Here is a 26,449-nt window from a genome sequence, read left to right as displayed (position 1 = left end):
GTCTCCGGTGTGTTTCTCTTTAAAACGTTCATGCTGGAAATCAAATCTATTCAACGTAATTGTTGGCGGGATACACTTTTAGTGTCAGTGGTAATCACTTAACAACAGTTTTAAACATTCTAAAGAAGGCAACCTTCGCTTTATGTCAGTTTGGTGTGGACAGTAATACCTGATAATCGTCACTACTTTTTTGCTGACATCTGTAGTCAAACGAGCACTTAAAAAGCATACGTATATGCATTCTACACACAGATCTATCATCCATTGAAAGAAAAGCTGCTGGCCTCCAAGAAACGGAGTGATGACAGTGATGAGACTGAAGATGAAGCTGCTGTACTGGAATCTATTGATAACTCAACACCACCAGGGACGACTTATGTTGAACTCTTGCAGATGCTTAACCAAGATGTACTTCCAGGTCTAGCTTTTCAGTCTTCATTCATTTTCATACAGTTCAACCTCCGAGACCATTCCAAGGGCACTTGCTCCGTGCTTTCAGGCTTTGTCCATTCCACATAAAACGGTCATGACTGTTACGAGACGAAATGTATTTTCGTAGCAATTGTTCCTTGGGTCCTAAAATTGTTAAGACTTACAGCTGAGCTAAGCTGAGGGTGTTTAACATGTCATAAAAACTATGAGTGTATCGTCATGTGTTAACTCTTGATATGCTTCTGATGAAATGCCCTCGGGGGAATAGTCACATCGCTGATCCATAAACTATTCAACTTCCCCTGTTTGAATACCTTCTTGAGATCAGCCGAGGAATTGTCATTTGTACCATTGTAAGCACGCATTCATGAATTAAGGTTTTGTTTTACTTGTTAGATACATGGCTCCATTCTGGGATGTTTCGAGGGCACCAACACAAGCCTTGCAAACTGAACACGTTTGGTATTTTTTTCTTGGCCTTACATAGTGTATTACAGTGATTGACTTTCTGGGACATACAGCTGCTGTAGAAAGTATTTTGTCGTCATATTTATAGTTTTCTATGATTGTTCAAATGCAGGTTTTCAGAAGCTCTTGACTAACATGATTAGAATGGAAGCTGCATCTCTGCCAAGAGGCCTGGCTCACACCGTATCACATGGTACATCATCCCATGACAGGAACATGCTATCCATCCCAGAATTCCTAACAAGTCAGTATGACAAGTCCAAGTCACCAGGACTAAATCAAGGACTTGCAGGTAAAAACGGTATTAAGATAAAAACAAGCGCTGAAAACATCTCTGACAAGATACGTGTAGGACAATTTCCACGTTTCCTGCACAACAAAAACAACGAATTGAAAAAGTGACATGAAATTGTGGTCAGCGGATGCCACTCCTTACCATCTTGTGAAGGGGCATGGGGTAGGAGTCTTAGTAGAGAGGAGAGGCTTGTTTAAAAAAGCGTTACGTTCAAGAGATGAGCTGGACCCATGTGGGTATTATTGCTAGGAACGATAAAAAAAGATGTGTTTGTGTTTTGTTGGTTTGGTTGGTTGTTTTGCGGGTCTTTATTGATAAAACGTTTCTGTTTTTAATCAGCCGGACTCTTGTTTTGTTTTGAGCCTCCTTTTGAACAAGTCGAAGGGAAACGTGCCCGAAGATATTTAGTGAATTGCGCCCGAAGATACAGACAGATGCTAGATTCACTGCTGCACGAGGTAACAGTGATCACATACTGTGGTGGCTATTGCAGAATGTTTAATATATATTACACATATTTTATTTCTGGCCCGCAGTAATTGGCTACTTAGCTGTTGCGATGTCCCTGCCAAACCTCTACATATTGATTGATATATATATTTTTTCTGTATCATAAAGGCAAAGCTAATAAAATAAAATAAAATAAAATAAAAAATGTGCATAGGAAAGCAAAATATAATTAGCATTCAATTTAAAAGCTTGGCTAGTTTGTTTTCAGCTATTAACAGCTAATCTGAAACGTATCATAAGTCTTAGAAGGTCTCTTTAACTCGAAATTTACTTAAGGGATGAACGTTGATCTTTCCTGTTATTTCTGTTTAGAGGTACTACTTATTTAATATAGAAAATCCCGTCACAGATAGTTTACCCGCGAGTGTTAATTAGAGTTTGTTGCACAGTACAGGGCGATTAAAATTCTGACAAGATCCACAGATAATGACAGCAAGTCTGTAGACACGGATAGATATTGCCTGTTGTTTTTGGTCAGTTCCTGTGTTCACAGGCTATGGATACCGTTATGCTCATTGATTGCTTTATGCCTTCCCAGGTGCCTGTTCAACCTTCTGAATGGCACAGAACTTTGCTTCTGCCTCAGGCCTGGTTATCGTTTATGAACCGAGCTTACAATGCGTGTGTAGAGGTACGTTCACTCCGAACAACTCAAGGAAAAGCTAAAACATTGCCATATACTTAGATTGCAGTTGTTGAACTCTATTAGAAAAAAAATGTCAAGTGAGGAACGTTATTGCAGTTTGTCACTGACTTTTAGGTTGTATTCCTCACCACGCAAATTTGACTTTTAGTATTTGAAAATTAGTTCCTCGTCACCAGCAGTGTAAATTCTTAATTGCACAGGCATTCACACGACTAACTATACTAATTTAGACCCAAGGGTTTTAATATTAACGGGTCGTGACTTACATACAGTTGAAGATTGCCGTGTACATAGCAGCTTTACAATGTTGGTATTTCTTTAAAATTGTAAGCTTTAAGGGTTGTCACCTTGTAGGGACGTAAAGCAGAGTTAGAGATGCAGCACAGTCATGGACATATTCAGGATGTTGAAGAGCTGAAAACAAGACAAATGAATTCTTGGTTGTGGTGAGTAATATCGAAGATGCTTTGTCGCGGTGTCGGTTCACATTGCTGGTCATGCAGTTTCCTTGAGATTTCTCACAGCCAAACAGACTGTTGATAACCTGTTAAAACTCAATCCGCCGACGCTTCATTTTAAGGAGCACTTCACTATGAGTAACCTGTCACCCAATATTAATTAAAATGTGTATGAATCAAGGCAAACGAGATTTGGACTTATTTCTTCCAAGATTGACTTGACTGGAGATACTAGGAGAATGACGAGATCGTAGCAATAAAAGAAATGGGAAAAAACAAAACCACTGCCAGCGTTACTCAGGACTCTCCGTTAGTGGTGTTTCTATAATTCACCATTTTTCCATTCTTCCTTAAACCGACGAACCAAAGGTTCCTCAATTCCTTACTACACTAACGCAGGGGGCTTATCTCAGCTCTTTAAATTACTTCGGAGTTGATTCTCTAATTTTCTTGACTAAATACACGATGGCAATAGACCGACCCAAGTGTAACAGTGAATTTACATGTGTTAATTTTCAGGGTAAGAGATCAGATCACTGAACAGCTCAAAGCCGCGTCAAGGTATGAAATCATGCTATATGTCTTTTACCCCTGTAAAATGCTGGCCACCGACCCCAGCAGCTCAAAAACGTTTCTTCTCATGTTTTCTGTTAAACGAACCTGTATTAAGAGGATATCTCTGTTAAGCGAACACGAGCTACAGTCACCAGGGTGTCTGCTTTGAAAAATTCAGGTTTCACTTTGTTGGATTTCCGCTGGCTCATTTTGTCATGTCGACTTCCTCTCACCCCACACCTCCCCTACAGATACTCAGCACGCAGGCACGCTTATGCATACACAAGCCACCTTTCAATGTAAAGCCTTGGAACATGTTTGATCCGTTTACCATGGACACGTCAGGAGCATGCACTAAACCGGATGGCCAACTTTTCGGTCGGTCAGCATGGACAATGAGTTTACACACAGATGCTCGGTAAATGATGACCTGGGGAAGATGGTAGCCTTCCTACTCCATATAAACCTAGTAACGACAGATTACCTGTTACCACAAAAATATAGGAAGGAATAAGCGTGTGTTGTTGGTAACCCTGACTGTTTTTTTTTATAATTTATTTACTCTGTATATTATATTACATCACAATTACAGAATACTTACGTTACAAAACTTATAATTTAAAACACAATACTAAAATCGACTTATACTTTGCTAAATTCTGAGTTTACAATTGTCACTTACAAAATGTTTTTTTACTTTGCCTACTTACAGTACTCTACTTACTACATACGACATTACCTACTTACAAAACCTTGCATAAAATTATTGAATTGCTTACAATATGCTATATTACTTACGTATGCCACTTACAATACATTACATTACCTCACTTACAATACATTATGTTACATTAATTTCTTACAATACGTTATATTTCTTACTTACACGAATCACTTGCACTAGAAAAAGTGTGATAACTAATTTAAACCTTGCAAATTAAATGTGTGATTGGGTACTCCATGCATTAATTTATGAAACCGGACCACTTCGGACCAGAAGTGGCCTGACTGGTTTTATTAACAGTGTAGTATCGTACTCGTTTTGGTTTCCTTCCTGTTTAGGGGCAACCCGTCCGTACAGGGTAATTCAGTGCTTGCTCTAGCAGGCCTGGCACGAGCCGTGTCGATATTTGTACAACAGCAGAGCTCTTCAGGGACGACAGAATCATATCAGCGGAACACGGAGTGGCTGAACGTGGTAGCTGACACGCTGATGGTGGTATTGGATGGAAATTACAAAGCTAAAGGTCCTACTTTGGTTTGGTGTCAACAGGTGAATAACTGTAAGTTATTGCATGAGCTGTCGTGAAACACGAGTGCTTTGTTGATCATGGCCAGCTTATATCAGTCAAGCCGTAAAGAGCGTTTGACAAAATATGAAGCGTTAAAGGTTTTAACTTTTCTCCGGGTTTATGTAAAGTATAGGGTTTATTAAATCTTGACAGTAAAAACAAGTATCAGTCAAAATAGTGAATCAGGTAAATCATTTGTATCGATATTCTATGTTTCAAAGATAGGCTACTGGGTTATGCTAAAACTGTTAGACAACTCACTCTCGGATTTTATAGACTTTGATAATCAGCTCAGGTCTTTACCCTTTGCCAACTGTCAACCGAAAGAAACCTCAGACTCTAGGCTGCAGTTTAACAGAAGAGAGGCGCGGGTGGCCTGATGGTTAGTGTGCTCGTCTCCGGGTCGAGCGGTCTGGGTTCGAGCCCTGGCCAGGGTCATTGTGTTGTGTTCTTGGGCAAGACACTTTACTCTCACAGTGCCTCTCCCTACCCAGGTGTATCAATTGGCGCGGCGAATTTAATGTGGGCGGTAATCCTGCGATGGACCAACACCCCCTCCAGGGAGGAATAGAAATACTCCTAGTCACTTCATGCTACGGAAACCGGGATAAGCTCCAGCCTGATGGACCACTTGACTTGTATTCAGACTTTACCTTACCGTAGTTTAGCAGAGAGGCTCGTTAAAAGTATGACTGTATATATTTTGTTCTATTTTCTGTCAGGTATCTTCTGCTACCTCCACTGCCAGCTCGTTGCTAGCTCGTTCATGCTGTGCATTATCTTTGTCACTGTTGGTTCCTTGTCTTGTCACGCTTGACACCGACAGAATTCACAACATGGCTGAACTACTGAAACAAAGAATACCAGGACAGACCAAGTGAGTACTGATACCACTGGCGTAGGAAGAAAGCTGTAAAGAAATTTTATCGATTTTGTTCTTTTAAAATTTTGTACGGGATACAGTGGAAACAATTGTCGTCGGGAATTTCCAATCTTCGAAATTTTTCGGCAGCTTACGGAAGCTCTCGTTAACTCAGGTTAGAAGTAAATGAAACCTTAATTGTTATGATATTTAAGGTACAACAATCCCCCTAGGTTGCATTTTCTTTCCTTTTTAACGAGAAACTGTTATTGTGCAAGCTAGTTTTCGTTGGGGTTAGGGTCTTCTGTGAAAACAGTCAGTTTGCTGAAGTCTTGTTCTATCAATATGTATAACGTAAAACAGTTAAAAGGCAGTTCAGATAAATTGTTGTATCCGTTTTCGAGAAGTATCAAATGCAATGTTTTTATCTAGTGAGGAAGATATAATGCGATCTGCTTTTTTTCTCTCCTGTTTTTTAGAGCAGGCAGCTCAGCAGTGGTACAGACGTCTTGTTCTTTAGGACTGGGTTTGTTTTTAAGCAAACTCTACGAGGAACACTTCAGGCATGTTTTACTGTGATATACTTCTGACTGATTCAACATAAGGATGTCACGCTCGAATTTCATGTCTTGAAACCCATTATTTTACTTCAGTTATCACTGAATCACCATAACAGGAAAGTAAATTAAAGATTGTTTTTAGCCAACTTCCCTTCACATATAAATGACCCAGTTTTGTGAAAAAATAGGTTTTCGGCGTTGTAGCGATTTACATCAAAAGTGTTTTCGCAGGTATAACAGTGACACTCGCTGTCTTCACCGTTTACTGTCCTAGCCTTGTAGAATGCAAAGATTTCAGTGATAAATCATAACTCAAAACGTTTCACCAATTTTAGTTTTTTCTTTTGTGTAAGAGACAGTTCTTACTATAAGTCCCTGTTACTTGGGCAATATATAACAGCAATTATTTTCTCTTTTCTTTTAGTGATGTGTGTGGCAAGGAGGTAAGTCAATGTTGTTTCCATGTGAATGTACATCGTTAACAGGTTCAATTCCGTTTAAAAACTCCTTATGCAGCCAGTGCGATAGGAGAATCCTGCTGTCCGTGTAGTGACACTAGAAATAAAACTGCCTCTCACAAACCTGTGAACAAACGACACATCACGACTTAACGTTCGAAAGTATCGTCACCTTATAGCCAGTCCGCCGATGTAAGGGTCTAGTTTAAGACTTGAGCTACCGGCCGTTCGTTTAGCGTGATACATCCTTGCGCTAAAAGCATGGCTTGGTAGATTAAGCCCCGTAACAGACCCTAAAGCGGCTGACTATAACATGGTGATTTAGAGAGTACAGTCGTCGTGTTAAAGCGTATGATAATTGTTTCCATAGGGCTATTTGCTGATGACTACGGCTTTAGATGCCTTGGAGAATGCTGCAATGGCATCAGAGTTAGAAAACACGTAAGAAACAAACTAGGAAATTTTACTTGGCTAGGTGTTCGGCAATCTATCGTTAAGTTACGCGAAAAGGTTCTTTTTCATTTCCTCTGATGTAAAAGTAGTGCAATCCCTCTAAGAACTAAACACTTCTGCTTGGCAGAATAAGAATAGGTCAGAATGCTTATCATTGTCACCAATGAAACAGCTACTCTATTCACTCTTGTTCTTTCAACAATTTTATATTTAAAGTGCGAGCTCAGTCAGTGAAGGGAGATCGAATTATGAGTGTTTATAAAAGTGCATTTTCACTCTCACTGCTAGTGTCCTTGCTATGCAGTTTCAGATTACTTGATATTTTTAACATTTCCAGTTTTCAAACATGAAGCAATTTGAGTATGTTGTAAAATGTAGTGAAATTGTATTAAGCGGACACTCTGCGTTATTCGGTCAACCACCACAGTGAGTCCTTTTCTTTTTACATTTTCTATAAAAGAAGTCGTATTAAGCGGACGCTAGCATGAGTCCCGCGGTGGTCTGCTTATTGTGGGTTTCACTTTATTAACATCAGGACGTATTTTTTTCCGCAGAGAAGGCGCTTGTCTTGGTCTGGGACTAGCTGTGTCGTCTCTGTGTAAAGAGAGTCTCGTAGACTCCAGAGTTCACGTGACAAACCTTCACAACAAACTGATGGACATGTTAGATGAGCAAGATGATCCTGATCAAAAGCTTCAAGTAAGTTCTCTGATGAGAACACTATTAACACTAAAGCTTAAAAGATGTCAGTAACGATCCAACAACAAGTCAACTTATTTCATTTTATTTTGAGATATATATTTTTATTTTTATGAAGCTCATGTCCAACGGATATTTTTCCGGCAGAGCCTGTTTTTTAGCGTGGGGGTGTGTTTATGTCTAATGTTATGTGGATTATTTTTCCGGCAGAGCCTGTGTTTTAGCGTGGGTTGTGTGTATTTCTAATGTTATGTGGGTATTTTTCCGGCAGAGCCTGTGTTTCGGCGTGGCTTGTGTTTGTGTTAATGCGTTTCATACCGGTCTTCTGTCAGCTGATCAAGCTGTGGAGTGCATTCACAAAATCCAAAACATGACGGCGAAACACCTTGAGGTTAGTTGTACTAACAAAAGCAACAGTGTTTTTCTTTAGCATCATTTGTTTACACGCCCAAACAAAACGGAGTTTGACAAAAGACCACTAAGATTTCTGAGGATTTCTTGACTGCCGGGGCTGTGGTTGGTGCTCTCTTGCAGGTAGCAAATAGGATGCCAGTTTTTCCAATTGTAAATTGTCAATGAAAATGAGAGGATTTTCTTTTTTTTTTCTATAAGGCTTGTGGTATTTCCCTTTCTCTTGGCCTGCTTCTTCATGGACTTGTGTCGTGTGGTCATGGAGGAGTTATTCAGATGGCGCGACAACATGGCCATGATTGGCGAAATGTTCTTGACAATAAGGTGAAGCAAGATTTTAAGCTGTATTGTGTATCGTGTATATGTTTGAATCTCACTGAATCAATGCGGGCGTTTTTGACATTGGTCATACCATTGTGAAGTCTTTTACCAATAAAGGATAATAAGACTGTGAAATGTTTGACAAATAAATTTTTTACGATAACTGCAGAAATTCTCGCGCGCTCATTGGCTAATTTTTATTGTCAATAAGCGGACAGACACATGAATTTATAATTTATGGGATGCGTCAACGAGCGAGAGCGGACATTCTACTTTGACAATGGTATGGCAATGGTATGACGAAATTCATGATCAATAATAGGACAGACGCATGAAAAACTGACGTCAATTTGTTAAATTGAAGTCGCAAAACTAAGGCACGTGTTTCACTTCAGGCAACTAGCTGTTTTTCGATAACCAGTATTGTTGATGTGTGGTATAACTCAGTGGAGAGATAGTATGTTAAGTTACATCATATCTTTTGCACAAAGGACGCTTCCGAACTTCAAAAACTGTCAGCCCTGAACGGAATCATGGGACTGATGGGATCAGAGCAAGGCTTGTTTATAGTAAGTTTCTCCACGACACCAAAAAGAAAAGGTTTTAAACAGGCCTTACAACTAACACGCAGACACCTATCTCAGAGTGGTTTTCAATTATGTCGAAAGTTATCAGGCAATTACTTTGGTTTTGGTTTTGGTTTTACTACAGTTTGAGATTGGCTGAGTAGTTTAATTGGTAAGTAATTGATTTGGTTTTGGTTTTACGAGACTCAATTGAAAACCACTCTATACACTGAGCTGTTTTGAGAAACGTCCTACAAAAGCGTATAAGCCTACGCGACAATGTCCAAAGGCACTGATTGAGGGTAATGGTGGTTCACAGTTGCTTGATTGGAGCTAAAGGTGTTGAGGAAGAAACAGCATAAACACATTTATTCATGCTTTCTTCTTCCTTCTTGCTGAAACACTGTGAACCTCAACCAAGCAACGATAAACTATCATTACCCATAATACCAATCGGCATTGTTGTTTTGTGGGACAGCCTTTGTGGGCACAGCTGTGTCAGTTTTCATGTTAGAAAACGTTTTCTTCATTTTGAGGGATGGATGTTTGTTTCATGATTAACGAATCCGTGGTTACTAGCAGCATCTTCGAGCCTGTCATCTGTCAGCTTACTAAATACGAGTCAACTGTTAAGCCAAGTTTAAAGCTCGAATGAGTCTTAACTAAACAATAATTAAACCATTTGACTTAGAAAGTACCCCTCGACATTCACCGATTGGTCTAATCATAAGACCAAACATCAAAGAACTTCATTATACGGAAATAAGAGGAACAAAAAGCTTAAAGACTTAATGCGCCACGGAGCCTAAATTCTCCTTAGAAACTATCGTAGGAACCACAATCATGTCTTCTATGAAGCGCTTCATAACTATATTTTGTTGATAGTGTTTTTAATGGTTTTATCATGCAATTTTTCGTAATACCAGTTGTGTTGTGTTACTTTATAGGTTGATTCTTCCTCTTCTGTAAACGTTTTCTCGTCGACCGGAGGAAGCATCATCAAATATCTCCAGCAGGTAGGAGGTATTAGGTTTTAAGGTCGTTTTATTTTGTCACTAAATACTTATCACAACGTGAAACTTAATTTACTTCTTCGTTAATAACACCATAGCTTATAGTAAGCCTGTTAGTGTTTGTACTATGGCGCTGATTTCCTAGAAAAGAACGACTTATAAGCTGACTGGGAGGGCCGGAGGAGAAAATAGCTGGCTCGAGGTCATGACGTACGGACTGAGCGCAGCGAGGTCCGTGCGTCCTGTCAGTTTTCTCGACCCTACGTGTATCACTTCGACGCGTACAGCCCAAATACGGGACCATTTTTCTTGTGGTTTTCCAAGGAAGTAGCGCGCGGGGCCGCACAGCTCATATGATAAAGTTTCTTTTGAAATCATCGGCAAGGAAATAAGTGGCGACAGACAAGACCTCGTCATCCTGTGTGCATTGGGAAGTTTGCAAAACAATTGAAAAGCTAATCAGTCACATTCTAGTTAACAATTTCACCTCTATTTATATTTAGATCCATTTAGTGTCTCTATTGGTGTTAGAACTATCCTCAGCTCAGCATGAAAAGACAGCGCTCAGTTCCAAATAGAACTTTTGATAACTCACATATCTCATGGTTCACGTTCTCCATAAAATGCAGAATTTGGTGGTTTTACGTTGGTTTATAACGCTCGTGCATTGCCATTTTTACGTGCATTGCCATTTTTTTCTTTGTTAACGTTCTCGTCGCTGTGGTTGTCGTGGCTTCACTTTTTTGTTAACTAAATACCACAAAGTAAAAGTTTATTTCTTTATTTGAAAGATCGTGTCAGCTCCTGAACATGTGGGTTTAAGTTCCAAAAGTGCCTGGCTGCTCGGTCATCTTTACACGGCTTCCACGTCCAGTGCGGTAACTAAGACAAGTGGTGAGTATGAAAAATTGCTGGAGAAAAACAAGTGGCTATTTTGTGCAAAGCTTTGTGTTGTTGCCCTCTATGCCGCTTTCCATGAAACGTGTTCTGTACTATCATTCAGTCATGTATCAGAGCCTTTTTCGTAAAAGACTGTACGAGTAAGGAAAGAAGCTACTTGCTCGCTGTACGCTATTCTTATTAACACTGTAAATTATTATTTTGTTCTTCCCTCAGTTCCCTCAAACTATAGCTACTTGTCGGAAGGTAGCATTTTAAGACTGCTGTTTGATTTCCTTGATAAGGCTGGAAAGACAGGTTTGTTGACTTCAGGGTCATAACTTTTAGTTATTGTCTCTTGTTGTGAAATTGTATTTTTATTTGGTATCGTCAACGCTAGAAACTCAACTTTGTTTGCGTGCATGACAAACGTATCTAAGGTGACTCATCTACCGGCTTGTGGGCACACAAGAGGTAAAAAGCGATTCGCTTCACTTATTCCTTCTCGAGTTTGTTAGCTAACGAGACGGTAAAAAGCAGTAGCTTCAGTATTGTTTAGATAGTGTTATAACCTGCTCGTTTCTCATTCTTAGGTCCTCATTTGAGCTTCTCAGGAAAGATAGTGCCTGTAGTACTGGAGTCGCTTGTCAGTGGACCTCAAGTAGCGCTACCGCCAGTGAACTGGGTATCAGTTCTTGGACCAATCATGAGAGCTAATTTCAGTTAGTGAACCAAAATGTTTATTGTATCTTTTTCCTCACCAGAAGAAATCGTGTTTCTTCTGTTTAAAATAAGGAAAGAAATACAAGAAGCTAGTTCTACAGTGTTTTTCTCCCTCCTCCTTTGTTTCATTTGCATTACTCTCCCTTACATAACGCATTTTTATAACTGTTTTCAATGTCATTTTTATGATTTCGCACTCACGTTTTTTTCCAAATGTTTTATGTCTCATAATTTCCATCTGATTTTACAACTGAATTAAGAATCTTAATTGTTCCAGTTTGTATGGAAGCACCCTTGAACATTGAGGTTACTGGGGCCGCTACAAACAAATATTTTATTATTCTTTTGCTATTATTACCACCCAGTGCAGTTATCTAAACACTGTTTTTTGCCCTGACTAGGGGAGGAGGCAGGTCAGTTATGCATCAGACTTGCATTGAATCAAGCCCAGTCCTCTTCCAGTCTGTCCTCGTACCTCTCCTCCCTGTTAAGTCGGGCAGTATTCATAGGCCTGGGGGTGAGTGTAGAATTTTTTCTAACTGACATTATTGGTTTGTTGAATTGAGGTGAATAGTTCTAAATATATATGATGTATATCCCAAACTAACAAGGAATGGAAACTGTCAGTCTGGTGTTTACCATATCAATGTAGGTTACCAGAATTCAGTAGAAGAACTTATTGAATTTACTGACCGGTTGTGAATAGATATGATCAGAGACGAAGTAACGCGGTTATGTTTATGCCTACAAGCTTGTGGGCCGTGTATCTGAAACAAATATGAAACAAACTTAGCGTACTTCTGAACTAGCAGGGGCTGATTAGTTGGCTATTTACAAAGTGTGTGGGAGTTGCTTTGGATAAAAGTACTGTTTTGTAATGCAAGAACTTATTAGTTTACTGGTAGTTAGCTTAACTTAGTTGTTGTTGGAGACCACCCAACACAAATAACTCAGCGCATGCAGGAAGGAGACCAACAACAAACTCTTTATTTACAGAGGGTCGAACTAGATAATGCCTGGAGCTTGCGTTGCCTATTGCTTAGTTTCATTGTGATATATTAACGTCCTTAATGGATTAATTGACGTGATTTAGGATTTGTGCAAAAGAGAATTGCTGGAGAATTTGTCAAGACTGGTATATGTCATTTCCTCCCCCAAGTTGAGAGAGTTTTACGAAGGAACGCTATCAGAGCCATGGACAAATGGCAAGGTCAGTTTCACATGATACAACAGGCACGCATGCATCTTTACATACCCTCTTTGAAATTCATCGCTTTCTGCAGCGTCCCCGAGAGGAGAGGGGATGAATATTGGGCCCTTGACTTCTCTTCCCTATGGCTTTGTTTTGGAGGGGAGGGGGGCAGGAGTTATTAAAATATTACAAACAGTGAGCCTAAGAACAAAAAATCAAACACTTGCTCTTTTCGCGGAACAGTGATTCGTTAAACTTAGTTCCTGTTAGGTATACTATGTTATTAATTTACTGAGATCAACTTGATGACCCAGTTAAATTCTGGTCGTCTCATCACCAATAATTTCGTAACAAATACCCTGAAAATATGTCTTTTTCTACCGTTCCCCTTCAGCTGGAGAGTTATTGAAAAGTCACTAAAAGCTTGGTTTTCAAATTTATTTCACGTGGGTTCTTCATATTACATATTCCTAAAACCAGTTTGGTATCTGTTTAAGAATTGATTTTAAGACCATTCATTGGTTTGTTTAACTAGGACCGTTCCCTGTGGAGGGCCATACTTGAAGCTCATATCTCAGTCCTAAATTTAAAAGATCCTCCCGCCTCAGTAATCGGATGGACCATAACAGCACTTGAGCAAATGTATAATGCTTGCAATGAGAACACTGAGGTACAGATTCATATATGTCCTTTTGCTACAGTGATGCTGCAATGATGTATTAAATGGTTTTGTATTTTTTTATTCGTCCATCAGGATAATTGTTTGAGATTGCTTGCTCGCTGTTTAGCACTGATCCCTGTTGAAAAACTAGAAAGTATTTTGCGGGACACACAAGTGAGTTTCAGCCAGCATTGTTAAGAATTTCTTAAACAATGTTATTTAGTACCTGTAATAGCCTCTTAAGGTGGCCAGACACGAGGGGTCGTGTTGTAGGGACATGTTGCAGCGACAAAAAACTTGTGTAGCGCACACTGAGGGAACATGTAGCAGGGACATGTAGCGGGGACATGTAGCAGAGACAAAATCACGACACTTGCACACACATGAAAATGTTGCGGGTACGTGTCCTAGGGATGTGTTGCAGCGACATGTCCCCTCGTGTAAACTGATACTTTTTTACTTGAGCAACACTAATTTGGGAGATATTTTGTCCCCGCGACGTGTCGCAAAAAGTTCAACTCGTTGAACTTCATGGGACACGTCGCGGGGACAAAACGTTACAAGGATACCATGAAACTTGTGTACGGTTATGCAACATGTCCCTAGTGGGAGGCGCGGTGGCCTCATGGTTAGTGCGCTCGTCTCCGGATCGAGCGGTCCGGGTTCGAGCCCTGGCTGGGGACATTGTGTTGTGTTCTTGGGCAAGACTCTTTACTCTCACAGTGCCTCTCTCCACCCAGGTGTGTAAATGGGTACCGGCGAACTTAATGCTGGGGGTAACCCTGTGATGGACTAGCATCCCATCCAGGGGGGAGTAGAAATTCTCCGAGTCGCTTCATGCCACAGAAACCGGGATAAGCTCCGGCCTGGTGGGCCACTTGGCTCGCATGCAGACTTTACCTACCTATGCAACATGTCCCTGCTACAGAATCAAAAGTTGAGCCAATCAGAGACAACGACCAGAATTCTTTGTGCTCGTGCATAGGGAAAAACAAGATGGCAGCCATCAGTAGCGGTGCTCGCGCTGCTTTTGACTGGAATGATTCTTTTTGCTTTTTCATGTATCTCAATACCGAACTCCTTAAGCTGTGCCACCTCGATTTGATCGCCGCTAGGTTTCTTAGTGGGTGTGCATTCTCAAATCGTGCTAACAAAGGTGCCATTGCCTCTTTAGTTTTCTGTCTGTTAGCATTGTCTTTTATTTGCTTGTCCCATACAAATGGATTATCCTTGAAACGAGCAATCAGCATACGTGTCTGGCTATTATTCCAAGAAATATGACCGCTGTCTTCAGGATTTTTAGCTGGAGAATCATCCTCAACCGATTCTACTTCGATGGCCGCCATTTTACTTCAACGATGCAGTGCCTCAAAGCATGCTGGGCATTACCAAAACAGGCACCATGCGGTCAGTCAGTTCACACAAGGGGACATGTCGCTGCAACACATCCCTGGGACATGTTCCCGCAACATTTTCACGTGTGTGCAAATGTTGTGATTTTGTCCCTGCTACATGTCCCCACCACGCGTCCCTGTTACATGTCCCATCAGTGTGTACTACACACGTTTTTGTCGCTGCGACATGTCCCTGCAACATGACCCCTCGTGTCTGGCCACCTTTAGGCAGACTCCTGCAATGAAATGACCATGGAAGCCAGTTAAAATACGCGTAACCTAGTAGTTTCCAGGGGTTCTGAGAATGACAAAGTGACTACAGAGATATTTATTGATAATATCATGACTGATAGTAAGCCTTTTAGTATGGTTGGACTATGGTGCTGTTACCTTAACCCGTTTATATCCCAGAAATAAACAACTTATAGCCTCTTTTCAAAACTTTGTTGAGGAAATTTGCGACGATAGTTAGTAAGTCATCAACCAACACACGTGGGCGTGATTCAACAGGAGGAGAGGAAGTAATTGATCTTCTAGAATCCTCAGTCCGTTTGGTTGAGATCTCATTGTCGTGCCACTATCTTGCAGAGTGTTTCCACGAAATCTTTAGTTGTGCGTTGCCAGGTAGTTGGTGATGGCAAAGCGCCGGTGAAGTGGCTTGCTCCTTGTATTGATGACATGTTAAAAACTGATATCAGTGGTAAGAAAACTTTGCTTTACTTAAGTTGTCCTGGAGTCATACGCAGTAACGAATGATTTTGTGATGTTACAATATTCACTGTTACATTCATTGTTTTATAGTGACACAATCTGTCACAAATGCTAACTGAGTCGGTAGATTGTTGGAGGGGGTGAGGTGGGAGGTGGGAGGTGGGAGGTGGGGGCTTAGAATCTCTGTCTTCCCGTACCCTGCTCTTTCGTCCCTCGCACCTTTGTCTCCTGACTCTCGCCCTTTTCCGCATTGCTAAGACGACTTCAAAACCATGCCGCCTGACATCTCATGACTGATGAGTTAAACATCGTGCAGGGATGTACAGTTTCACCGGGAGTAAGTCTGTTTTTAGTTCGAACGGTAATTTTCGTTTGCTAGGGGCTAAATTATGTCTGAAGCCTCGGAGGACACCACCTACAAGTCAAATAACATTGTTAGATTCATGTTTTCGATAGTATTTGAATGCATTAATTAATTGATGAAGAAAGTTACCGTTTGCACTTATCTTTCGCTTTTCCATTGCATTGTGCTGACAAATCGAACGCGAAAACATTACTGAAAAGTTAACAATTACATTGTGTTACAGAAACAAAGTACAATGAATTGTTGTGCTGCGTAGTTCGAGCCATGATTGATTCGGGCGCCAAGATTAAATGTGCTGAGAAACAACACTGGTTCTTGGAACTCATTGGTCAGTTTAAGGAAGCTCTTCAGCATTCAAGCTCTCAACACAAGGTACTTGCTAAATTTAGAAACTTTTCTTATTACACTGTTATTATTCATCCTTTGGAGCTGAGAATAAATAAATTGTTAATGTATTTCAGATCTTAGTGAATTGTTTGACGTTGCTGTCAATGGTATGTGCTGCTTGGTGTGACGTGCCCATACTTCAAGGAATTGGACAGTTATCCACGACTGAGCCCTCGTTTCAACTCACAGCCGAACAATGTGGATCGCTTGAGAGTTTTCTATGGCTACTACCGCTGACATTGTCCACTTTGGTTAAGCAGGAGCCCTGGACTCAAATCACGGGAAAGGTACAGCGAAATTTGTCTTTCTGATCTGGAGGTGTTGTACTGAACACACTTTTGTAAATTTGCTTTTCATGAAAGTAACCCGCTCCTTTCGAAACGCCGTTAATGTAATGATTCTTTCCTTACTGTGAATTCCTCTATACCTCGTAGGTTCTAGACTGGCTGTTGTCATTAAGAGAGGAGCACAAGATTAACACTAACCGTGTACAACAAGCGCTTATACAAGGTGATGTGATGTGATGAGCTTACAAGTCCTATTAATTATATGTGGGTTTTCCAATTCATTCGTACGTACGTACGTTCGTTCGTTCGTTCGTTCGTTTGTACGTACATACGTGCATACGTTCGTTCGTTCGTTCGTTCGTACGTACGTACGTACATACTGTCATTCGTTCGTTCGTTCGTACCTACGTACGTACGTACATACGTTCATTCGTTCGTTTGTTCGAGTGAATTATAAATTGAATGTGTTCCGAACTTCTACTTTTCAGATACAATTATTTCTTTGAGGGAAACAGACACATTCAAGAAGACAGCCGTATGGACTGACGTAATTGCCCGTTTCCATTCGAAATAGACAAAGAAGAAAGAAAACAACCATACATCTTATTTGCGACTTCAATGAACTAATTAAATAATGACTTATTTGAGAAAGATAGGTAGATTTTTTAATTTAAAGACATTTCTGATTTCCATGAATTTTCACCATGACAAGAGTAAACGAAATATTGTAACGGCAAGAATGTATACTGTCTTGATAAGTGTAATCTGAGGTGAGACGTCTTGTTGCAAACAGCTGTATCTATAAAAACTTATCTGAATCTTCTGTCTTGTTTACCACAAAACTATCGTTACTTTGTAGCTAGGTTCTCTGTTGTTCGTTGAACTTCAAGTAATATCGAATCAGTTTTCTGACAAGTTTGCCTCTCTTTGTATCGATTCTGTTCCTCGACGTTCTTCTGTAATTGTTGCAAGCTCTCGATGTTACTCTTTGTTAGCCGTAGATATCTACAGTCTCTTAGCTTTTGAAATTCTTCAGTGGTGAATTTGCCCGTGGGAGGACTGGGCCAGGGATATCTGTGTGCCTCATTGTCCATTTGATGATAGACGTTCAGTAGCTGCTTTAGTTTCACAAGCATCGCGTGTATACCACTGTCCTGATCGTGGTCTCGATCGAAGGCAGCAGCAATATGAGAAGTCGAAGCGGGTGTCACGTAGAACTGCAGATTCATTGAGATAAATATTCTTAACACACTGTTAATTTTGTGAGTTTTAGCGAAAGCGTCGGGGAATGAATAGCTAGAGTGTATAGTTCCTGTTGAGTGTTGAGAGCAGAGCCTCAGGCTCCACTCAAACTTTCTTTAGTAAGTAAAAATAGAAAATAAAAAATGGAAATATTTTGAAGTGTCTCATGATTATGAAATTAAGAATAAGAACAAATTAGTTATTAGAATCGACTAAAAGCGCATTTTTTATAAAGGGGCAGATATCTTTAATAATTTTATTTGAATCTAGATCTAGTCTTTTTCTCTCTCTTTTTATGTCTATTTTTAGATTTTATATAGCTTTTTGGATTTTTGCATATTTCATATTTTATTTTATTAATTATGTATTTATTTACTTTACGCAGGACCCATGTTGACAGCAGTTTTTATAACTGAAATGGTCATCCTACATAAATATGCTTATTTATTAGTAGTAGTATAGGTAATCATACGGTTTCGAGTTCAATTTGGAATTAATTTGCACGAGTGAGTTTTTCAAAAGCTGAAATTGCACGAGCCGCTTCGGCGAGTGCAATTTCATCCTTTTAAAAAACTCACAAGTGCAAATCAATTCCAAATTGAATGAGAAAAACCGTATGATAACTTATTAATAATATAAACATGAAAGAATTCGTTTGGAGGAAGTGCCGGAAGATCTTTCTTGAAGCCATTTTTTCTCATTCGAGAAAACTTTTTTCAAAGTTTTCGCACGAAATTTTCGTCATCATTTTTGGTGATATCATTGGCTTAGAAAAGTTCCTATTGTCTTTCAGCCAACCATAATCCAGAATTACGATGTGTAATTTGCACTGGTGTTACACTTTTTGTACTGGTGTTATGCTTTTTGCACTGGTGTTACACTTCAACTGCACTGCTTTCAGCCAATCAGAATCGAGTAATTGTTTCATGTATATTATTATTCTTATAAGTAGTTTTTTTGAAACACGTTTTAGAATAAAAACTAGCCATAAAAAACGACGTTTCGATCTCCCTGAGATCATTTTTAGGTTGTAGAAAAAGCGAATGAAATATATAAGTACAAATTAGGGCGTGAGAATGCCCAACGATAAAATATGTAAATACAAGCGCTACAATGTAAGTGTTAAAATAATAAAATGCTACAAAACAACTATATAAATAACTTTGCACGGATTGAATCTGACTGTTTGTTCAAAGTTGGCTGAAGCTCCTTTATAAGGTGCATTTCGTAGATCAGACAGTCGAATTTACTTTCTACAACTTGAAAATGGTCTCAGGGAGATCGAAACGTCGTTTTTAATCGCTAGTTTTTAATCTGAAATAAACTTTATTGAGCACTTTTCCATACAAACTTGAATCTTACATGTATCTGGTAAAAAATTCAGAAATTCTGTTGTTCCTTAAGTTTTCGGTAATTATAATAGTAATGATAATATCAATAATAATAATAATAATTTATTATCATCATCGTCATATATATTATTATTATTATTACTATTATTATTATCTTTATCACTATCGCTATCACTATCACTGTCACTGTCACTGTCACTGTCACTGTCACTGTCACTGTCACTGTTATTGTTATTGTTATTATTATGTGAGAGAGAAGATATCGAAACCTGACGTCATAGAACAAGTGTCATGAAAGTTTTCTCCTTTGGCCAACGGGGTCTTTGTTTTCTATATTGTTTGAGAACACCATCATGGTCGAAAAGATTCCCTTTCATGTGTACACTGACGAGATGACGATCACCAGATTAAGACAATTTTCATGGCGATCGAACCAGACTCGTGTTAATGGTGCGTCGTGTGACAAACTTGTTTAATTACTGATAACAACTATTGTACGCGGAAATTTACTTGTGCCGTGTTTGAGGCTTCTCACTGAAAATAACGGGTTATCAACTTACTTCCTGTCGGTGTCCATGGTGATCAACTCCAAAGACGTGAAAGCCAGCAGGATGCACAGGAGCATGGAGACTAGTACTGCGGGACTTCTCCTGTTTGTTAGCTTCATGAGGCAGAAAGTGATGATGGTTGATGATGTTGTCAGGATGTAGCAGGCCACTGAAAGCGGGTGCTTGGTCTTCAGCTTTCTCAGCAGAGGTTGCGTCTCTGTGCGATTTGGACAGAGGTAGGTGGGTGGAATGGGGATGGTCACCAGGATAACGGTTGTACCTGTGATAAGGATCACCTTCGTTGCTGTGGTATTGCCGTTTGTCGTGCACAGGAAAGATTCTTTGTAATCTGTTATAGAGATCGTAAAGCTCTTCCTCCTGTCTAGTTTTGTTGGGTCGTGATCCATGACCCCTGGGTGGCCGCATGTAATGGGGCTCGCCTTGGTCCTCAAATCTGCTCTCTCTACTTCGGTCCTCAGTATAACTTCTCCAGCGGCTTGGACCTTCATCAAGATTGCTCTTTCTACTTTTAGACTCCCCAAGGCTATTTTCTCTGCTGCGCTTTCTATGGTCATACCCATGACCAGTTGGTACTATATTGTTGTCTGTTAAGTTCCGCTTATGAGGACCAATACCTGGTACATAAGATGTGTAGTCGTCTAAGCCCCTTGGTGCATGACTGTTCTTGTTGTCATCCTCAAAGCTGGAAGTTCTACTCCTTCCGTGGTGTATTTGATTCCCCACAAACTTTGGCAACCTTTGTTTTAGCGCAAGCCGAGCGGGAACATTGTCATCCTCCCAGCTTCGCCTCCTCTCTCTTTGAGCACCAAACTTTTGCAGATCCTCTTCGTCTGTATTACTTTTCATTCGTTTCTTTGAACCGTTCTTGAGGTCATGACTGTGGTGAGCTTTCTTAGAAGGATTGGCTTGACATGTACATTTACTTTCCCGTCCATGAGCGTATGGCGGTAAGTTACAAACAACACAGTACGTGAACGCTTCTGTCCTATGAAGGTCTGTTCCAGCTTCTCTTTTTGACACTGGGGGAAGAGTACTTGAAGACATTTGCTTTGCAGCGGTGTTTGAATCTGCTATTGGTGAATGCGATATAATTACACTCACATCGGAGACATTCGTACTTACATTTACTTTCGTTGAAGATCTGTGATCGTCACCAATTTCTGATTTAATTTTCAAGTGAATTTTTCTGTGTTGAGGCTCAGCTGGTCTTCGTAAAGGCTGTTGATCATCACTTGCTGAGTGTTGTTTAGCGTGGAAACTTGGGCCCCTGTCATGATGGGAAGCCAAGCGTTCTGGATGTTCATAATCTTCGTGATGGTCAAAATGATCGTGTTTTGTGAGCTGCAGTCTTTTCAGTGTCCCTAACAACTCTTTTTCTTCCTTTCGGTAAACGTGTGTCTGAACATCTCTACAGGCTTCAAGGGTGCGGATCTCTTTTGCCAAAGTCAGCTTTCGAGCCTTGTTGGTGACCCGCAGGCCGTAGAAGTTTCCTTCAGAAATATGACGAACTTGTCTAAGCATTTTGACTCATCCCATTTTCACGCTTTTCCGTTGTCTGTGTTAACCCTACTCATTGTGACGTCATGTTGACGTTCTAATTATCAGCTTGGGCGAGCTCAAAGCTTCTGTCGGCTGTTGAATAGCTATCAAAGTCAATAGAAACTTAGAGCGGAGTCTCATTGATTATCATAACCCAGCGGGTAATACATTGACCTTAGAATATCGATAAAAGTGACTTGTCAACGGCTTTCTTTAATACCTACCGGCAACCATGGCTGTAAAACCAAGCGCGCGCTCTTAAGACTACTCCATCGATAGACCACTCTTACGTAGTCAATCAGATCGCGAGCTTCTTATGGATAGTCAGCCACTGGGTAATGATACAGTTGAATCCCGCTAATTTGAACTCGGTTGTTTTGAATTAACCGTTATTTCGAACTCAAGACCACGTTCTTTTGGATCGAACTCCAGCCATTCGAAATAGCGGGTTTCAACTGTAGTTTTAAGCAATTAGACCATAAGCCCGAGTTTTCTATCAGTGATTATTAATTAAAACCTGGATCATTGAATAATGTAATTCAAGAGTTTTCATTGGCTTAGTCATCATGGTATATGAGGCGTCATACCATGCTCTACAAATATGATAAGCGTACGCGTACGTTTTGGAGGCGTTTTTATTTTTTATTTTAGTTTCAATATGTCGGGGACGTGTTTATTAAAGTAATTATTCCCCTCGCGCTTGTTGGATATGAGATGGTTATAACCAAATCGACGCTACGCGCCTCGTTGACTATCTGCCAGCTCATATCCAACAAGCGCGAGTGGAATAATGAGCTAAATAGAGAACAAGGCACAGCCGAGTAAACTATAACACTCTTAGATCAAAGGCTCCTTCGAGCTACCTCATGGTATGTGGTAATAATTCTATCAAGTACTGTCCTTTGCCTCTTTTGGAACGAAGACTTGTTCCATTTGTAAGGTGTTTAGTTGAAAAGTGCATCATGTTAATAAGCAGCTATTAGTTGAGCATGTTTATAGAAATAAGGTCTTCATCTAATATATATAACATTTTGACAGGAAACATAATCTAATCCTTTAGTGTCTTTTTCTCTGTCTGGATTACGAACATCAGCAGTGCAAATACTGTTTTGACAATTTGTCATAATTTCATTAGTTTGCACATCAGCACTGGATGTGTTAGGGTTTTGAACAAACTCACCCCACTCTTCATGGGTTGCGAAGTTATGCCATTTACCCATACATTTTGCTCTTTTATGCCTTCAGTTTTAAATAATTCACTAGTGTCTACAAGATATTTGGCTGCGTCTAATACTTTCTTAGGTCTGACATTCTGAAACTGATAGTGATGCTTGCAACCAAGTCGCCTTTTAAGTTTTATTGGAATGGTCTGTGATCCGCTTCTTGGCCTTGGGAGACAATGAACAGTTGAATTTACATCACTTGGCACATTGACAATGTTTCCATAAATAGACAATTGTCCACCCCTAGGTAGTTCACGGATTTGCATAAAAGGTATATGAGGTAATATTAGTCGCTCTTCTAGTGATGTGATATTCAATTCATTAGGGTTATAAGGAAAACCCATCTAACTGGCTTTAGCACAGCTGGGTAACCTGCCTTGTTTTAGACCTTTTTTATTGCAAGTTAGACAATTGCTTTTTTAGACTTTTTTTAGACTTTTTTTTTTATTGCAAGTCATGCAGATCCATTCCGTGTCATTGTCAGACAGGACTCAACAATGTCTAGTGAACATATCCTATATTTGTTTGGATCATATTTCACTACAGAGCACTTGAACCACAATTGGTCACAACAAGTGCATACATATTCTGGGCCAAATGCAATGTTTTTGTAAAAACATTTATCATAGAAACTGCATCGTACTCGTTTTCTTGTGGCTGCAACTCATGACTGCTACATGTTAGTTGCGATACACTTGCCAGAGTCTCAGCCTTTTGTCTTTTTCCTACCGACTGTTTGGTTATTTGCCTTATGTGCTGCGGGTTCTCTGCTTTTCGTTTTCTGAAGTAGCGCTGCTCAATTTCTCTGACATGTTCTGGGTTCAATTTTGTTCTTTTAGCAGCCTGGTGTTTCTTGTTCCTAGATGTTTTGCTATTAATGTTGCTGCCATGTACTCGTTTTTGATTCTCATTTATTCTTAAGTTATCATCAGCTCTTCTGTCTTTCATGTATTCTCTCATGTATTTTCTTCTGTAAGCTTTACGTTTTTCACTGTTATCAACTGGTTTGTTTTCATCTGCATTTTTTGCTTGTTTGTTGTTGTCTCTTATCTCCATTGTTCTGTTTTCTACTATGGAAACATAATGAAACTCATCTAGGTATCCAATGTAAATGTTTAGGGTATTTGTAACATTCACTGGTTCAACAACAGTAACTGGAGAAAAAGTTGGATTTGATTCAGCAATATGAATTGATAAATTAAGACAATTGGCAACAGCTTGAATTATGATAGCATCAGCCCATGTTCCTTGACATGACATCCTTTCCAAATAACCTTGCCAAGAATGCCTAGTTTTACTCTCTATAAATTGTTCAGGGTGATTCACTAAATACTGAATGCCAACACTGCGCACATAGAAATGGCTATTAGGATTTCCACAAAGTTGATGTGATACAGCCCTAAAAAAGCAATCACCACCTCCTCCAACATCAAGTGCAGTTCTGCCTAACTGAGACAATCTGAGTTCTAATAAACAACATAATTTGTGGGTGATATAAAAGGTACTGATTTGCAATACTCATTTGCAGGACCAGGATTTGACTCCACATCTCCACTCAATGATATGATTCTGCTCAAAAAATGATACATTTTCATTTGGAGCCGCCTTAATTTTCAGAAAATATTACCTTCAGCTATCATACGAAACAAAGGCAAGTTTTTATGCTTTGGAGTCCTTGTTCGAAAAATACACGAGCTTAATCTTTGTCTAATGAAATACTTCGTTGAGGAAATCATGAATTTTGAACTTCTATATCGCTCTAAGAAATGCAGCGATGGTATCCACACAACATAGCCTTCAGCTTGGACGATTTCGGGACATTAATTTCTTTATGTGAATTTCTTTTTTTTGCCATTAGAGTCTGGCAACCATTTTTAAAGAAATTCTGGAGGGTTCTCTTTCACGTGTCATTCTAAACTGAGGATGGGGGACAATGGTACTGTAGCTCTAGAATTCCGTACATTCGCATTTTTATCTGCATTTCTGTACTGACAATTACTTGACAACTGAGCTGGTATTTTATTTTGATTTTCAAACTGCTCGGGTATTGTGGGATTACCTTCGATAATCATTTGCTCCTGGTGTATTTCAGGTGGCACTCAGGTAACAGATCATCTGTTTGGCATTTGTTTGTTGTTTGATATTTCGTATTTGTTATGGTATTTGTTATTTGGCGTATAATTTATTGTATTTAGCATTTGTTTGGCAGCCGTGTTCAATCTCTATAGATTATCACAGTTATGGCATTTAAGTCCCAGCGAGAAGGGAACTTGACGAAAGCCTCATCGATGTGCTTTGTAGTGTGACGTTTTCCGAACAGCTTCCTAGCGGCGTCGACAAAATCTGGATCGGATCGGACCGGATAACGGATCGGATCACGGATCGGATCACGGATCGGATCACGGATCGGATCACGGATCGGATCACGGATCGGATCAAGGAAAAAAATTCAAAATTCAAAATTCAAGATTCAAGATCAAAATTTTGTTGAGCAAATTACACTAGAGTGAATACTGTGAGCAGAACGTTTTATTTAATTCAGGTGTGAGATTCCTTTATTTTTTTATAATATCAAGCCAACTGGGAGCTGGTCACAGATGAATTTTTTTTAGGCTGTTGGGTTTTGATTGCGATGATCAATCATGTCTTCATATCTTTCTCCGCAGTTCAGATAAATGATATTTCGTATATTCGCTTGCATCAAGGGTAAACTGTCATAAAACGAGTCACAATGATAATAATAGGACGAACGTATGAATCGAAACACAAAAACTAAAAACACTAAAAAATTAAACACCTGATGATTTCAAACAATTTCCGTTTCTGAGACAAGTCTATACTTTTACAAGATATGAGTTTGGAATACGATATTTCGTACTGGAATAAAACGAAACAGACCATTTGTATTTCAAGGAAATATAGCTGTTTTACAAAAAAATATAGGAGTAACATCGATAGTGTGAACGATAACGCAACCCGAGAATAAACAACATTTTAGGAGTTACGTCATGATTTTTAAAGTCATTTTTAGGGTCGTAAAGAGTTGCCTTTATATGGAATAAAACCTTAAAATGATCGTGTTCTAGGATAGAAAGCACTTAAGAGGCAAAACCAAATCAAAACGGAATGAGGATCGTTAAGGATGGCAAAGATTAACGAGGACTGCAAATAGCGAACTTGAAAAACTGGGCTAGTTTTTTCAAGATGCGCAAATCGTAACATAGCTCCTTTAAAGCAAGTCATGTCCTTAAGCTTTCGTACGTAAACTTTCTCATTAACTGTAACGCTAACTGTAACGCTCACATCTGACACGAAAAAGTAGCCGAGAATTAGCTATGGCTCCTGCTACTGGTACTAACAACAATTTCAAAAACGAGAATGGGAGGTTCACGCAAGCTTCAAGCCAACTAACGTTCAAATATAACTACATCTGCCTGTTCATTACAATTTAAATTCGTCGTAAATTAGGCGCTTATGTGGCTTTTTAAATGACCTCTTGTCATTCTCTGTAATTAACATGTCATTGCGTCAAATTCGGGATTCTTATTTTTATTTAACATAATTTAGTTTTCAATTTTATTTTTTATTTATTATTATCTTATAAAGATTTTGATTTGATTTTTCTTTAAAATGTTTTTTTTCTGTGATCCGATCCGTGATCCGGTCCGGTCCGATCCAGGTTTTGTCGACGCCGGCTTCCTAGCGAATTGCGAAATATTAGAAGCACATTTAATTTTAAATCATACGTCCTGCGAATATTTTTAGAAAATTCAAAATACAATACAGTAGGAGGAGTGCAGCTTACCTTTTTCCCTAGACCATAAAGCATTCATTCCGAATAGTTCGTTTTGTACATTCTATTCGTCGTCGTCCAAATGTACATGTATCTTGGAGACATCGTGATTTTTAAGACTTTAAAACCCATTT

At 39.5% G+C, this 26,449-nt stretch overlaps 2 protein-coding genes across 3 annotated transcripts in view; one reads left to right on the top strand and one right to left on the bottom strand.

Moving 5' to 3' along the window:
• The window catches only part of LOC145503064 (focadhesin-like), a 35,917-nt gene extending 17,864 nt beyond the window's left edge, over positions 1–18,053 (top strand). For both annotated transcript variants that reach the window (XM_081482490.1, XM_081482497.1), the window contains exons 20-47: positions 253–418; positions 1,013–1,192; positions 1,535–1,653; positions 2,244–2,336; positions 2,706–2,797; positions 3,329–3,370; positions 4,427–4,637; positions 5,379–5,533; positions 5,998–6,081; positions 6,503–6,521; positions 6,907–6,977; positions 7,544–7,688; positions 7,960–8,079; positions 8,301–8,423; positions 8,912–8,989; positions 9,934–10,002; positions 10,791–10,893; positions 11,116–11,196; positions 11,472–11,600; positions 12,003–12,118; positions 12,695–12,811; positions 13,329–13,463; positions 13,548–13,628; positions 15,437–15,548; positions 16,147–16,295; positions 16,385–16,597; positions 16,745–16,820; positions 17,086–18,053. In XM_081482490.1, coding sequence (XP_081338616.1) covers positions 253–418; positions 1,013–1,192; positions 1,535–1,653; positions 2,244–2,336; positions 2,706–2,797; positions 3,329–3,370; positions 4,427–4,637; positions 5,379–5,533; positions 5,998–6,081; positions 6,503–6,521; positions 6,907–6,977; positions 7,544–7,688; positions 7,960–8,079; positions 8,301–8,423; positions 8,912–8,989; positions 9,934–10,002; positions 10,791–10,893; positions 11,116–11,196; positions 11,472–11,600; positions 12,003–12,118; positions 12,695–12,811; positions 13,329–13,463; positions 13,548–13,628; positions 15,437–15,548; positions 16,147–16,295; positions 16,385–16,597; positions 16,745–16,820; positions 17,086–17,171 — 3,165 coding nt within the window. In that variant the 3' untranslated portion in view covers positions 17,172–18,053. The remainder of the gene's footprint in view (positions 1–252; positions 419–1,012; positions 1,193–1,534; positions 1,654–2,243; positions 2,337–2,705; positions 2,798–3,328; positions 3,371–4,426; positions 4,638–5,378; positions 5,534–5,997; positions 6,082–6,502; positions 6,522–6,906; positions 6,978–7,543; positions 7,689–7,959; positions 8,080–8,300; positions 8,424–8,911; positions 8,990–9,933; positions 10,003–10,790; positions 10,894–11,115; positions 11,197–11,471; positions 11,601–12,002; positions 12,119–12,694; positions 12,812–13,328; positions 13,464–13,547; positions 13,629–15,436; positions 15,549–16,146; positions 16,296–16,384; positions 16,598–16,744; positions 16,821–17,085) is intronic.
• On the bottom strand, positions 17,446–21,715 carry LOC145493136 (uncharacterized). Its single transcript, XM_081472571.1, has 2 exons — positions 19,752–21,715; positions 17,446–17,814 (listed from the first exon to the last, which is right to left on the bottom strand). The coding sequence occupies exons 1-2, from the start codon at positions 21,279–21,281 to the stop codon at positions 17,446–17,448; spliced, it is 1,899 nt and encodes a 632-aa protein (XP_081328697.1). The 5' UTR covers positions 21,282–21,715.
• Between the last annotated feature and the right edge of the window lie 4,734 nt (positions 21,716–26,449).

Source organism: Orbicella franksi, chromosome 1 (genome assembly GCF_964199315.1).
Source record: "Orbicella franksi chromosome 1, jaOrbFran1.1, whole genome shotgun sequence".
NCBI classification, from domain to species: Eukaryota; Metazoa; Cnidaria; class Anthozoa; order Scleractinia; family Merulinidae; genus Orbicella; species Orbicella franksi.
This window is presented reverse-complemented; position numbering and strand designations above follow the sequence as displayed.